Source organism: Neofelis nebulosa, chromosome 10 (genome assembly GCF_028018385.1).
Source record: "Neofelis nebulosa isolate mNeoNeb1 chromosome 10, mNeoNeb1.pri, whole genome shotgun sequence".
Taxonomy (NCBI): Eukaryota; Metazoa; Chordata; class Mammalia; order Carnivora; family Felidae; genus Neofelis; species Neofelis nebulosa.
This window is the reverse complement of record NC_080791.1, coordinates 82,260,014-82,276,296: the sequence shown is the minus strand read 5'-3', so window position 1 is coordinate 82,276,296 and position 16,283 is coordinate 82,260,014. Positions and strand designations below refer to the sequence as shown.

Here is a 16,283-nt window from a genome sequence, read left to right as displayed (position 1 = left end):
TTACTGTCTAGTGTTGTCTATTAATGTCACATTAACATTAAAATCTAAAGCTCTCTACACCTACCCTTATTTGTTCACCCAAGAATTCCAATCCCTTGCATAGCCTCCCCCCAAGCAATATATTTCTGATGGCTACCAACAGCATATTATTCACCCCACAATTCAGGATAGGCTGTCACTTACCACTTGCCTTTGTTCCACCATTCTGAGCCAACCACCAAGATGGAAGGCCTTAATTAGCCCAAGCTCTATTAGTGTTATTATTAGAAACACAAGTTTATATAGCATTAATAGCTACCATTTAGCATGTGGTGGGCACTAAGTCCCTAATATGCATCACTTAATTCTATGAGATGTTCTGTGTAGTCTTTAACTTTGAAATATATCAGGACAGATAGTAATGTGTGTGTATGTTTCAATCTACACCTTAGGGTAGTTAATTGTCTTAGATAATTACCCTAATTAAAACCACTTTAGGGAGATTAATTAATATTCAAAGGACTCTTATCAGAAAAACACACTCTGAGGATGTCTAGTTAGCCTTTGAAAGACCCCATTAGAATCCCACATTTCAGAGGCAGTTACTACAGAACTACTTTAGTTCTTAGCTATCATGATCTCTGGTTAACACCCAAATTTTATTAATCAGAATTAGTATAATGGATGTTAGAAATCATTTTTGTTGTTGAAATGAAAAGAGTTCCAGATGCTGGGTTGGCTAGTAGTACTCTCTCTCTCTCCATTGCTAAAACAGAATGTAAAAATCTAATCACTCAATAGCCCAATTGCTTCAAAAAAAGATCCCTAGGTTTCGAGTTCTAAAGAGAAGATGATGTTACCTGGCTCCTACTAAAAATTTAAGCAGAATTCTACCCTTAAAAATTGTCATAGTCACCTAAACAGAATCACAGAGAGCTGAGATTTTGTCACATTTGCAAAAATGGTTTGTATGACTGATGCTTCCTTATCTGTGGCAGAATCTGAGAATTTGGCCGGACACTTTCTTTCATGCAAAGTAGCAGCTGATAGATTTTGGAGGAGGAAACCTACAGCCCTCATCTACCTACCTACCTACCTACCTATCTACCTACCATGTAACTATTACAAGCTACATATTCAGTATCAAAAAGAGCCTAACAATAATAATCCCTGGAGGATTTGATATTTCTGAATAAGCAATAGGCTAAGTCCATTTGCCACAAAGCAGGTATTATGATCCCGTTTTAAAGAGGAGGAAACTAGTAAGGTTTGACATGTTAAATTACTTCATCAAGTTCTTGAAATTAGTAAGTGAAGGAAGTGGGATTTGAAAGGAAGGTCTGTGTGAGTCCACAAGCTTTATACCAATCCCTTACCAATTATATTATCAGGAAACTCTGCTTTCATTATCGGACATAAGGCCATCTGCTGCACTCTAGCCTTTGAGACAAAGCTTGGCTTGCAAACCATGGGCGAGTTGCACGCACAACCATTGCAAGGTTGATCATTCAAAAATATATACTCATCCTATTGAACTTCCTGTCCACATTACCACCCCCTTGACTTTGGGCTTTTCCTGGCGCGGAAAGTTTCACGGAAAGGTTCACTTTTGGTTTCACGGATGGACATGGAAGTCTTTTTTAGCTGTGTCTGACTCAGGAAGGAAGATGCAGGGCAACCTAGAATCCCACTAGTTCTCTAAGACACTTCTCTCCAAAGGATTCTGCATGGAATGCTGCAGAAAGAAAAACTGTATGAAGGGGACAGGTTGCTAATCTTATTAAAATAGTCCAATTGTTTGAACTCGGATGCTTGACAGCATATGAATATGCACTGATCAGTTTACAGCCATGTAATCCAATCCACATAATGTTCTGCCTAAAAGAGAGACTGCTCAGACCCACACTGATGGCAGCCCAGGCTGAGAAGTTGCCGGTAAGAGCAGTAAGATGCCTAGGCCAGTGGTCTCTAGGGTTTCATCCCTGCTGGGTAGCGTGGCTAGCTGATACCCATGTGTTGATATTCTGTACATGTTTATAGCCATGCCAGGATGACATTGCCATTCCGTTAACTCTACTGCTGCACAGCTGACTTATGTTCTATTCTCCACCCTTAAGTCTTTGAAATCACCTGTACAAATAGCCCAAAAGCTCCCTGGCTGGTGCCTGATTGAGGGGAAGGACTCACTTACTTTGGTAATATAAGACTAAGACTAAGACTAAGGATAAGAATGCAATCATTTTTAGTGTTTATTACATGCCAGGTACTAAAGTAAGTGCTTTACATATATTACTCTAGAAGAGCTCACAGCAGCCCTTTGATCCGGGTATTATTGTTATTGTTTCCACCTTACGCATAAGGAAACTGAGGCTCAGAAAGTTTAAATAGCTTGGAGCCAGAAATTAATCTAAATCTGCTTGACATTTACTCCTTCTCTTAACCACCATTCTTGCAGGCAATCAACTCATAGCATATGAGACTCTTTTTTATTATAGTCACTCTGATTTCATGGGTTTGATGCCTCTTGTGAAGAAATAAGTAGTGATTTACCTCAATATGGTAAAGAGAGCATAGTATTTGGAATAAGGGGACCTGGAATCAATCCCGGGTCTATTATTGGCAAGCCATCTGATCTTGAACAGATTAATTTCCCATAGTCTGCTCCTCTTATCTGTAACATGGAAATGATACAAACATTATCAGTTATTGTGTGAATCAGATAAAATAACAGCTCCTTAAGTATCAGTTCCCTCCCTTCCCCATATCACTCAGCTTATTATTGACTGTATTAAAATCTATATCTTGTAACTACTATTCCTCTTTGCCTTTTAGTTGACCTGGGTATCTTTTGACTTTCCACTTATTATAATATGCTGAGCCAATGTCTTTGGCTCTTGTCTCATTTGATAATGTTGGAGAAGTCTTAATCACATTGACAGCTGAAAGCCCCCTAGGAAGTGAAGAAACAGGAGGAAAACTATAAAATACAGATACAAGATATGTACACAGAAGCTATATACCACTGGGACAAATACCTCAAGAGCTTCTAAGCGTCCCTACTTTAGCACACAGAACTAATTATGTTTGTTCAAAAGTGCAGATAATAGTGTTTTAGAAAGCTATCCACTAACCATGCTCAAATTATAAAATAAAAAGATGTACTGTCTGGTAAAGTAGACCTGTTATCTGACAACTCAATCATCCAGAAAAGCCTTCCAAAGTCTCTCTATCCATTTATTCAATAATTATTGAGACATCTACCAGCTGCCAGACACTGGTCTTGGTGCTAAGACTACAATAGTGAACAAAATACACAACAAATTTTGCTTTTACAAAGCTCATACTCTTGCAGGGACTCAGGCAAGGAATAGGTCAAGTAAGTATGTATGTATGTATGTGTGTGTTTCCTCCTCAGCACTCTCTACTACACTACAGTACAGTGTAGTAGAGAGTGCTGAGGAGAAAAATGAAACTTGGAAAGAAACCAGGAAATCTTGGGGTTGAAGGCTAAAACTTTAGAGAGGGTGACCAGGGAAAGCCTTACTAGAGAGTGACTTTTGAGTAAAGGCATAAAGGAAGTGAAGGAGCTGGATCTGTTGATGTTTGGATAGCATCACCTTAGGATGAAGGAAGAGGAAATGTCCCCAAATGGGAGCATATATATCTTGTTGAAGACCAGCAAGACCAGGGGAGCAGAGTGAGAAAGGGGGACACAGTCAGAGTGGTACTGGGGCAGAGGGGAGAGACGGCTTAGAGTGGTAATGTGGGGGAGGGGGAGGAGATAGTGCAGATAGATTGGGCCTTGTAGGCCATATTAAGAATTTGGTTTTCATTCTGCATTAGATCACTGGAATTGCCACATTTGCAGGATCACTCTGCCTGCTTCTTGAGAATGGACTAGCAAGGGGGACAGGGCCCAAACCACAGAGACCAATTAGGAAGGTATTTCAGTAAGCCAGGCAAGAGATGATGAGGCTTGGACCAGAGTGGGGGCAATGGGAGTGGTGAAAACGGTTTGAAAAATAAACAAACAAATTGTCTTATTTTGGAACTGACAGAGTTTGATGACAGACTGGATGTGTGGTCTGAGTGAAAGAGATGAGTCAAGGATGACACCAAAGTGTTTTGCCAAAGCAATGAAAGAGTAATACAATGATATCAAGACAAATGCCAAACTCTGTAGAATGGGAAACAGCAGGCTTCACAATCTCCTTCTGCTTTTCTCCCACCATTTTCTGTCTGTGCTCTGACCTGTTTCTAGTGTTCTGAGCTCACCAATGCTCTTTCTTGCCTATAGGCCTCCACACAAGGCATTTCTTCCTCCTATAACATTTCTTATTCCCTTAATTCCATGAAAGAGGGGACACATCCTCAGCATGGGGTTGGTAGTGCTAAAAATGTAATTGATTGAATGAATATCTAAATATTCCAGGTAACTGGGGCACCTGACTGTCAGTAGAGCATGCCATGCTTGATCTCAGGGTCATGAGTTCAAGCCTCACATTGGGGGTAGAGCTTACTTAAACAAAACCAAAAACAAAAATAAAAAAACAAAAAAATGTGCTAAGTATTCCAAGTAACTGACGTTTGTCTCTAGGATCCATGGTGCTGGACAGAAGTTGGGCCAAGGCTGAGAAAGTTGAGGAAGCAGGAGTTGAGTCACAAGGAGTTCTAGGGAAGTGGATGCCATAGTCACTAAAGGATCAGGGTGGATGGGGGTGGAGTAGAGGCTGGAGTGCTTCATTCAGATCCCCTTATCAGGGTTGACACATTCATTCCTCAGCTATTGAGGACTGAGCTTGTCACTGGAAATTGTCTCAGCCACAGGGAACTATGTCATCCAAGGTGATGCTTGCTCTCAGGGAGCAGCCTGTGTCCAGTGACAGCTGATGCGCGGACACAATGACTGGCTTTCTTGACTCAATTTGGGAAAAGTCTGACGGGACTTCCCAACAACAAAATGTCCAATAGGATGGCTGAGGCCTGACTTGGACCCTCTTATAGGTCAACTCCCCACCTCTTCCCCACATGACCTTCCTCATTTCCTCAAAGAGCATTATTCCTACCTAATAAACTTTCTCTGTGCAAGTCCCCATCTCAAAGTCTGGCTCCATAGACCTCCATCTTGAACAAGAAACATCTTTCCAAAGGACAGTTCCACAGTGGACTTCAGCAAGCAGGATCCCTCTGTGTTTCAGGGGCTCGGGGAGACACAGTGGCTTCAGAAGGCGAGACAACTCTGAGGCTGAGGCTCTGACCACTGGAAAGGTTCATTAGTGAAACTATGCAGTATAATTTCATAGAAGATTATTCTATCTGGAAGCTAACAGATGGCTCTGAAGCCAAATTCGGGACTCTAATTCAACAGAGAGATTCTGCTGATGTCACCAGCACTTGAGCTGTGTGTTCCAGTGTGGGCTTTTTAAGGGTTTTGGTTGTCTTTTTTTTTTTTTTTCTCTTCCACAAACAGCCATAGAGCCTCGAGAGTTAATTCAGCCTTGTAGTCACTCCAAGGCCATCTGTTGTTCAAATTAAAATACATATTTTTAACTTTAACCTTTCAATCTCTAAAGTTTTAAACCTTTGCAATAGAAACAGTCACTTTGCAACAGCTTTTCAGCTTCCTGATTCAGTGACATCAATGAAAGGGTAATGTCAGTTTCAGGGACGTCAGTAAGGAACGTTGGCAGGGCTGACATCGGTAGAGGGACATGGAGAATTTACCAGGCTATTTTCTGTTCTTGCATGACATAGTAATGTGCTGTGCTCTCATTAGCTGGAGTTAATAGAAACTCTGAATAGATTTCATGAAGGATAATTTAGGAATTCATATTTATTCTGAGACATAAATAAATAAAGAAGGATCTAGAAAAAAAATATACTGCAGATTTTAGGTTCCTTTGTTAGTTCCATTAAGCCTTTAGCATATTCTAGCATGGAAGCCAGAATAAAATGTGGCCAAAATATTAATGTCTTTGTGAATGATTTGTTTCTTATTGAAAAAGTCATGCGTGCTCATTGGAGAAAATACAGAAAAGGCAGAAAACTCCAAAGATGCTAGTAATCCTGCTGTCCAGACATAAATTCCTTGTACATCTTGGTGTATTACATTTGTATTTTTAAAAGCTTAAATACCCCTTGAATGAGATGAGGGGGTGGTATTATAACCTGTGATATGTTGTCTTTGATATTTGAAGAAGCTGTTGTCAGTCCCTCACTAAGAGGGGCATATGCCTTGAATCTGTTTCATCTTTTTATCTTTTTTCCTCCCACCAAAGCTTAAGTGGAGGTCCATTCCATCCCCCTTATCTGTAACAAATAAATACATCTGCTAAAACTCCTTGAATCTACACAAATCAAAATGCTATACTACCATTCTCAGTTTTATTTAATTTAACCACTCTTTTTATTTATAACAGGTGCTATGTATTCTGCACTGTGCTGGGTGAAGTACAGGGATGAGGTGGGGTAGGGAGATACAAATATGAGGACCACACATTTGCTAACTCTAGGAGCTCATGTGTGTTCATCTAGGCAACAAATATTTATTGGACACCTATTATATGGCAGGCTTCGTTCCCAGTATTAGCGATATAGTAAAGAACAATAAGGACAAGGTCCCTCCCTTTATGGCACTTACCTTCTATTGGAGTAGACAAAAGAAATACATAAATAAATGAGATCATTTCAGGTAGTGTGTATTAATAGTGTTTTTTATTTTCTGTATCTTATCATTTTTTAGATTAATTTTTATTGAGGTATAATTGACGTACATTACTGTATTAGTTTCAGGTGTACAATGTAATGATTTGATATTTTATATATTGCAAAATAATCACCACAATAAATCTAGTTAACATCTGTCACCATATATAGTTACAAAAATTTTTTTCTTGTGATGAGAACTTTTAAGCTCCACTCTTAGCAACTTTCAAATATGCAATACAGTATTGTTAACTATAGCCACCATGCTGTATATCCCCATGAATTATTTATTTTATCTTGAAGTTTGTACCTTATCGTATAATGTTCTAACATGTCAAAAGTCTTGCTGGCAGGGGAGATCTTACCTACCCAGGGCTAACCAATTCTTAGAGATGGCAGAGAGCTCAACTTGGAGCATGCCTTTCCCGTGCAAACCAATGGACCCTGAGTGTCTTCCCTCCAACTACCCCCTCATCTAATTCTCACACACCAAGTCCATATTTCCTTGGTCACCCAGGGCCAGATGGAGACCACCCCTATAGCCCAAAGCCCGCTGGAACTATTCCAACTAGCCAATCCTAAACAGTTTTCTCTGCCCTGCCTTGAGTCTCCCAGAGAAACCTCAATGAAGACCCTGGCCAGGGCTCTCCCCTCTCTCCTGCTTCTGCCTCTTGACCCACATTGGAGATTTTCCCTGTGGCCCTATGTGGTGCCACCTGCCCCCTTCTGTCAGGAAATGAAAGTAGTACATTCTTCTTTCAGTGTTGACCTCTCCTTGTTGTCACTCAGTCATCTCCATAAGTTAAAGTCATTGAAGCACTGTGGTAGGTGCTACGAAGGCATTAAAATGGGAGTGCTATGGAGAAAAGCTGCCATTGGGAGAGACAGTAAGGAAATGTTTCTCTAATAAGGTGGCATTTTGGCTGAGACCTACTGGAAGGAACGAGCCATGCAAAGAATCCTAAACAGAAGTAATGATAAGAGCAAATATCCTGAGGTCAGATGAGTTTTGTTTGTCCAAAATACAGGGAGGCCTGGAGGGCTGGAGCAGAGTGAGCTGGGGCCGAGTGGGACAGGAAGAGGTGGGAGAGGTAATTGGGCAGAGTTCATGAAGGGCCCTGCAAGAGGGCCAAACAACATATGCAAAGAGGCATTGCAGTATATTGTAAACACTGCATAACATTTGCACTCCTCTCAGATACTGTGAACCCAAAGGTTTGCATCTCTGGTACAATTCCAGGAACTCTGGCACAGCAATGAGAGTGATGCTTCTGAGTGGATGCATTCTGTAGAGCCCCTTAGATTAAGCCCTGGCCTTGTTCTTACATTTCCTGTAAAGTGAGTCTTTGTAAATTGAAGGAGGACTACTTTTACCCAGCAATGTGGAGTGAAATTATATGTATCACAATGTGCATAAAGAGGGCAAGTACCAAGTTCAAGGTGCACATCCCTATGTGGGTAAAGGTTGGGGGAGGGGGCGGTTCTTAATAAGTTCTTGTTGAAGCTCAGCTTACTGACTGTTGGGTTCAGAACCTGCACACGAATCATGATTCACAAGCTGCAGCAGAATCCTGATTAGAATGACAACTAGGTGGCTTAGTCCTCACTGCTTTATAAAATCAGACACAAGGAGACATATTCACCTGTTTGGTTTGATGCAACATAACTGTGTTTTCATTTGTCTGCTAAGTCCGTAAGAATAATTAATTTAGAGGTTTAAAACCAGACTCTAAGTATTATAGGGAAAAATTTGTTTTAATTATATCCTTATATAATATAGTCCATATATAAATTTCCTAATATATTCCCCAAGACAATAGTCATCATAACAATCTATTAAATATTTATTTTGTATATGTTTATATTTATTCCACACTATATTTCAAAAAACTTATGAGATACCTTGAAGAACGTAAACAATTTAACATTATACAAAATATTGTAAAGAAGTGTTTACATAATACAAAGAAAACTGAAGACAGGAAGTAAAATAGAAGCAGAGACAGGTTATGTTACCCAAAATATGTACTTTTTTTTTTTTTTTTTTTTTTTTTTCCTTTGTGGCATCTTTATTTTTCTGATACATGAACAGGGTGAACACGGTCAGAAAAATCAGCTGCACCGAAACACTTCAGCCAGTCGTAAAACAGAGGGCACACGGACATGGAGGAGTGATGATAGCAATCCCAGACCAGCTTCCCCCAAAGGGCTTGTACTCCAAGCCTACAGCCAGAAGGTGCTCTGGGAAGGACTGTGCAGTACATCTCTGGTGAAGAGGGACAAAGGAGGACCAGTCACAATAGGGACTGCAGCCAGGCATGAGTTTATTGGCTTCTGGCCTCACGCTCCTGCTTGATGAAGTTGATCAGCCCATTGGTGGAAGCGTCGTGAGAGGTCACTGGGCTACTGCCGTCAAGCTCAGGCTCGATTTTCTTGGCCAGCTGCTTTCCCAGCTCCACCCCCCACTGGTCAAAGCTGTTGATGTCCCAGATGGTGCCCTGAACGAAGATCTTGTGCTCGTACATGGCAATCAAGGCTCCCAGAATGAATGGTGTGAGCTTGGTGAACACGATAGAGTTGGTTGGGCGATTTCCTTCAAAGACCTTGTGTGGCAACAGCTTCTCAAAGTCCTCTGGACTCTTTCCTGCGGCCTGCAGCTCCTTCCGGGCCTCCTCTGTCGACTTCCCCTTCATCAGGGCCTCAGTCTGGGCCAAAAAGTTGGCCATGAGGATCTTGTGATGCAAACCCTTCCTTATTGGGTGCTGGGTCTGGACTGGGATGAGGAAGTCACAAGGTATCATCTTGGTGCCTTGGTGGATAAGCTGGTAGAAGGCATGCTGGCCATTGGTCCCTGGCTCCCCCCACACAATGGGGCCCGTCTGGTGGTCCACACGAGTGCCGGACTTGGTGATGTACTTCCCATTGGACTCCATGTCACCCTGCTGGAAGTAGGCGGCAAAGCGGTGCAGGTACTGGTCATAGGGGAGCATGGCCTGCGTCTCACACCCAAAGCAGTTGATGTACCAGATGCCCAGCAGAGCCAGCAGGACGGGGGCGTTCTTCTCCAGGGGTGTCGTACGGAAGTGCTGGTCCATCCAGTGAGCCCCTGAGAGCAGCTGCTCGAAGTTGTCAAATCCCACGTGCAGTGCAATGGAGAGTCCAATGGCTGACCACAGCGAGTAGCGTCCTCCTACCCAATCCCAGAACTCGAACATGTTTTGAGGGTCAATCCCAAACTCCTTCACTTTAGTCGTGTTGGTAGACAGGGCGACAAAGTGCTTCGCAACTGCAGAAGGATCCTTGGCAGACAGGAGAAACCACTCCTTCGCTGTCTCTGCATTCGTAATGGTCTCCTGGGTGGTAAAGGTCTTGGAGGCAATGATGAACAGGGAGGACTCGGGGTTCAGGGTGGCCAGAGTTTTGGCAATGTGGGTCCCATCGATGTTGGAGACAAACCAGACCCGGGGACCTCCTGAAGAATACGGCTTAAGGGCTTCAGTCACCATGAGGGGTCCCAGGTCAGAGCCGCCGATGCCGATGTTGATGACGTCCGTGATGGGCTTGCCTGAGTACCCCTTCCAGTCACCGCTTCGGACACGCTGGCAGAAAGACTTCATCTTCTCCAGGACCCTGTTGACCTCTGGCATCACATCCTTACCATCCACCAGAATGGGGGTGTTTGACCGGTTCCGCAAGGCCACATGCAGCACTGCGCGATCCTCGGTGAAGTTGATCTTCTCGCCATTGAACATGCGCTCCCGGGCAGCCTCCACACCCCTGGACTTGGCCAGGTCCACCAGCATCTGCATCACACTGTCGGTCACAAGGTTCTTTGAGTAATCCACCAGAATCCGCCCATGGTTGGTGTTCAGGGTCAAGCTGAAGTGGTTAAAACGTTCCTTGTCCCCCTCGAAAAGGCGGCGCAAGTTGAGGTCAGAGCCGTGCTCGCGATACCATTGCTGCAGCTTCTGGAATTGCGGGTTCTGGGTGAGCGCGGCCATGGCGACAGCAGCGGGGTATTTGGACTGGGACGTGCTTGGAAGAGGAAGAGCCAAAATATGTACTTTAAGGCTCTTTGACCTTACCAGACTTCATGTGCATCATCCCATATGATTCTTAACATAACCCTACAAAGTGGAAAGCCTAGTTATTAACCCAATTTTACAGATGAGGGAACTGAGGTACAAAGAGCTAAAATGATCTTCCCAGTAAAGATTGGCTGAGACCAGATCAGTGTCTCCACTTCTAGCCCAGTGCCCATTGCGGTTCCCGAGGCCCCAGGGCAGGGGAGATCCATGGAAAGTAAGGATGGCCCACTGGACTCTTTTTTTCCCCATCCTTGGGTATCATTCAAGTCCCTCCTGCTGTTCACTGGTTGATGCTGCCCCCTGCTCCTTGGCCCTACCCCCACAGAGTCTCATTTACACTTGCCTCCCTGAATGGCATCAATCTTTCCATGTTATGAAAATCCCCCAATGCAGTTTTGGGGTCCCTCGAAGGCTATTGGCCAAGTGAAGACCAGCTCATTGTATACACTGAGGCTTAGACATGTATATTAAGGCAAGTCATGAACCAAAGGTGATAATATGAAATAATGATGTTTTGGTCTCAATAAAATAAAAGCCCTTCTCATAAAACTGTCTAAACACAGAGGGGGCTATGTGGGTGAGGGAGGCGTGGATCGGTGGTGAGCTCCCATCCCTGTGTGGCCCCTGCGTGGGCTCGATGCCCACTTGTCAGACAGAGATGGGCCTCTACTAGTTGGATTTGATGCCTCTGCCCCTACTTCCAATCCTCCAGATTCCAAGGAATTCTAAGGGGATCTACGCTGATGGACCACTCTAGCCCTGCCTCTCTCCTTTCAGGCAAAGAGCCTGCTGGGAGTTAACACCTTCAATCAAAAGTGTGACTGCAGGAGGGACAGTTCCCCAGGCCTGCTGGGGCTTGAGTGGGGGAAACTTTTAACGCCCTTTAATTACACTGTGGAGAAGCCATGGACCCCATATAACTTTGTTTCCTTTTCATGTTTTGTTTTGTTTTGTTTTGTTTTTTAATTAAAAACAAATTTTTTTCTGAATGTTTGTTTATTTTTGAGAGAGAGAGAGAGAGAGCACAGGGGAGGGGCAGAGAGAGAGGGAGACAGAAGATCTGAAGCAGGCTCTGTGCTGAACACAGAGAGCCTGACACGGGCTTGAACTCACAAACTGTGAGATCATGACCTCAGCCAAAGTCAGATGCTTAACTGACTGAGCCACCCAGGTGTTCTTTAGGTTGGTGTTTAAAGGTTTTTGCCTAACATCACTGAATTGTATCTCTATTTTTAAAAGTTTAAAAACATTTCTCAGTGAATTTGAATATCAGGAAACGTCTGAGCATTGAAAGCAGGCTTATACTTCAGTGCCTGCTGATTGCACGGTGCTTGTCCCCACCAAGCAGTGAGGCTGGAATAGGAAGTCAGGGAGAAGAGTCCATGCATCTCCCCAGAGGTGCCCATTCCAGTGTTTTTAAAGCAACATATGTGAATAGTGCTATTATTAAGATTATCGTGAAGAGTGGACAGAGGAAGCAGAGTGAAAACAGGATCATGGAACACTTAGCCATGATTGCCAAAGGCTGACCCTGGTTTTGTGTCCCACAGCACCCCAGCCAAGGAGCTGACACTCCCCTGCATGCCCCCTCCAGAGTCATCTCACCTCCAGCTTAGATGCCATGTGACCTGTGCTTAGACTACATGTGTCATACATCCCCTTTGTGCCAAGCTTGTGCTGGGCACTGCCTTGAAGGAGTTTATGGTCTTGTTGAAGGTGAAAAATATGAATGTATTTATTTATGCTGCGTCCTGTTCAGAAAAGGATTAAAGGCAGTTTATCTACAAACAGAAAGCATTACAACATGAACTGAGGCTAATACAAAATTGCAGACCATAAATGAATGAATAAACAAAATGTGGCATATTCATACAATGAAATATTTTTCAACCTTAGAAAGGAAGGGAGGGGTGCTTGGGTGGCTCAGTCAGTTAAGCGTCTGACTCTTGATTTCTGCTCAGATCATGATCTCACAGTTTGCGGGTTCGAACACTGTGTCGGGCTCTGTGCTGACAGCACGGAGCCTACTTGGGATTCCCAATCTCTCTCTCTCTCTCTTTCTCTCTCTCTCTCTCTCTCTCTCTCTCTCTCTCTCTCTCCCTCCCTATCTTTCTCTCTGCCCCTCCCCTGCTCTCTATCACACTTTCTCTCTGCCCTTCCCCTGCTCTCTATCACATTCTCTCTCTCTCTCTCTCTCAAAATAAAATAAATAAACTTTAAAGAAAAAAAGAAAGGGAATTGTGACACATCCACACTAACAACATGGATGAACCTTGAAGATATTATGCTGAGTTAAATAAAACAGACACAAAAGGACAAATACTATGATTCCACTTCTGTGGCATACCTAGAGTAATCAAATTCTCAGGGAAGAAGATAGAATGATTATTGCCACTGGCTGGGGAGATGGGGAAATAGAAGTTATTATTTAAAGGGTACAGAGTTTCAGTTTGGGAAGATGGTAAAGTTCTGGAGATGAGTGGTGGTAGTGGTTATACAGCAATGTGGGTGTATTTCAGGCTACTGAACATATATTTGAAAAAGCTTAAAATGGTAAATTTTGGGTTATATATATTTTACTACAATAAAAGAAAAATACACTGGATTCCAAAGGCTTATTACCAAAAAAAAAAAAAACCTGCATTAGCTCTGGAAATGATAATATTTTGAACATGGCAAGTCAAATAAAACATATTATTAAAAACGTTTTTGAATACACACCCCAGATGAAGAACATAAAATCAAACACTTTCAGAGGGTGAGCAGGTAGCACACACATGTGAAATGACAAGTATTTACAATAGGGAGTGGGTGTGTTTGTAGCAACCAAGAGACATTCAGATTATGTTTTTCAGAAACCTCAACTGAACAAATAAAACACATCCTCAGCTTCAGTTACCTGAAGACAACAGTCAGTGATACTGACAGAAAATGTTACACAAGTGCTAAGAGGGTGTCATGCATTTGGCTTGGGTTTCCTAGCAGCCAGTGTGACAGGAGAAATGTAGCCAATTACACAGTTTACAGGGGGGTGAGATAAAAACCAAGTAGTTATTCAGAAGCACATGTGCTACTGAAACTGAGATAGGAAAGAAATTTCTCCTGAACATCTCCTGGGAAAAAAAACCTGAAATGTAATGAATGATGCCCTTAGAGGTTGGGACAAGTCCCACAGGAACTTTCTCATCTCATTCCTCAGTGAGGTCCATATCCCACAAAAACTGTTCCACCAGTGGCCAGTGGTCCAGCAAAAGGCAAAGTAGCACTGAGTGAATGGCAGAGACCATGGCTCTCAGAGGAGGGTGAACCTGCTGAGGGGTCATCTAGGTTATGAAGGGCTTTCTAAAGGCGTGGGGCAGGCACTGGAGCTTTGGGAAAAGTAGGATTTATGTTCATGCCTGGCACATAGTGGATAGTCAGGAAATGTTTGTTGCATGAGTGACTGGGTCAAGAAGAAAAAGTGCAGGCAACTCATGGCCAAAGGAGTAGACAGAGCATTCGAGGGAGCAATCTGGCTGGAGGATATTAGTCTGGACGTTTTTGGTGGTAAGTGATAAAAACCTAACTTGACCTTGATTTGGCAAAAGTAGAAATGTATGGAAAGCATATTGAAGTGTCTCACATAACTAAAATAAAAGGTTGAACATTAGCCATAGTGGAGGCAGGCTGAAAGTGAGCCTCTGTGGTGGACATGAGAAATGCTGTCAAGATCACTTTCAAAGAAGGATGTATTGCCCCAGATGCTGGCTGTGTGGTCATTAGACAGCCATCAGATGCCAGCTACTTCAGGATTTGTCTCATCTATAGAGAGCTGCCTTGCCCAAGACCATTCTCTTCTCTGGAGACCCAGATCCGGTGACTGGTCACTGTGGGAAGTTAAAGGTCAGGGCATCTTGGGCCATGCAGGACCATTTCAATGAGTCATGTCCACTACAGAGCTCTCTATGAGGTCATTCAAAAATTCATTAGACCTGTGTTGTTCAACTTCTCCCTCTACTCACCCCGTTTCCTTCCTTCCTTTCCACAAGTGTTTCCTAATAAATATCCTGTACCCCAAATTCCACCTCAGAGTTTTGTTCCATAGAACCCAACCTTTGACAGACTAAGAAACATGTCTTAAAAGGGCTCAAATGCCACCAGGATGCTCTCTCTGTCTCTCATTTCTCCTCTCTGCATCTTTGCTTCTGTCTCCTCCACTCCAGATGGACCTTCTCCAAATATTGGAAGACCTGCAGAAGACATAAAGATGGTCAACAGACACATGAAAAGATGCTCAACATCATTCATCATCAGGGAAATGCAACTCAAAACCACAATGAGAGGGATGCCTGGGTGGCTTAGTCAGTCAAGTGTCTGACTTTGGCTCAGGTCATGATCTCACAGTTCCTGGGTTCAAGGCCGGCCTCGGGCTCTGTGCTGATAGTGCAAGGCCTGCTTGGGATTCTCCCTTTCTCCCTCTCTCTCTCTCTCTCTGCCCCTCCCCACTCATGCTTTCTCTCTCTCTCAAAATAAATAAATAAACTTAAAATATATTTTTTATATATGATGAGATATCATCTCACAACTGTCAGAATGGCTAAAATCAAAACACAAGAAACAAGTGTTGGTGAGGATATGGAGAACAAGGAACCTTTGTGTATTGTTGGTGGGAATGCAAACTGGTGCAGCCACTAAGGAAAACAGTATGGAGGTTCCTCAAAAAATTAAAAACAGAATTACCCTATGATCCAGTAATCACATTACCAGGTGTTTACCCAAAGAAAACAATGACACTAATTTGAAAAGATATACACACCCCTATGTTTAATGTAGCATTATTTACAATAGCCAAATTATGGAAGTAGCCCAGGTGTCCATGGATAGATGAATGGATAAGGAAGTTATTATTCAGCCATAAAAAAAGAATGAAATCTTGTCATTTGCAGCAACATAGAGCTGAGAGTATAATGCCAAGTGAAATAAGTCAGTCAGAGAAAGACAAATACCATATGATTTCACACATACGTGCAATTTAAGAAACAAAACAAACAAGGAAAGAAAAGAGACAGAGAGAGAGAAACAAACCAAGAAACAGACTCTTAACTACAGAGAATAAACTGGTGGTCACCCGAGGGGAAGTGAGTGGGAGAATAGGTGAAATAGGTGATGGGGGTTAAGAGTACATTTATCCTGGGGGTGCCTGGGTGGCTCAGTCATTTAGGCATCCAACTTCTGCTCAGGTCATGATCTCACTGTCAGTGGGTTCTAGCCTCGCGTGGGGCTCTGTGCTGACAGCTCAGAGCCTGTAGCCTGCTTTGGATTCTGTGTCTCCATCTCTCTGCCCCTCCCTCACTCTCACTCTGTCTCTCTGTCTCAAAAATAAATATTAAAAAAAAATTTTAAGGAAAAAAAATAGTACACTTATCCTGATGAGCACTGTGTAATATATGGAACTGTTGAATCACTAAGTGTACACCTGAAACTAATATAATATAATATTTATAATTTATATAATATATTATATATATTATA

General features: G+C 42.8%; 1 protein-coding gene across 1 annotated transcript; it reads right to left on the bottom strand.

Moving 5' to 3' along the window:
• Positions 1-8,991: 8,991 nt before the first annotated feature.
• LOC131487627 (glucose-6-phosphate isomerase) lies at positions 8,992-10,730 on the bottom strand. The gene has a single exon (XM_058688511.1). The coding sequence runs from the start codon at positions 10,683-10,685 to the stop codon at positions 9,009-9,011; it is 1,677 nt and encodes a 558-aa protein (XP_058544494.1). The 5' UTR covers positions 10,686-10,730; the 3' UTR covers positions 8,992-9,008.
• Positions 10,731-16,283: the final 5,553 nt, after the last annotated feature.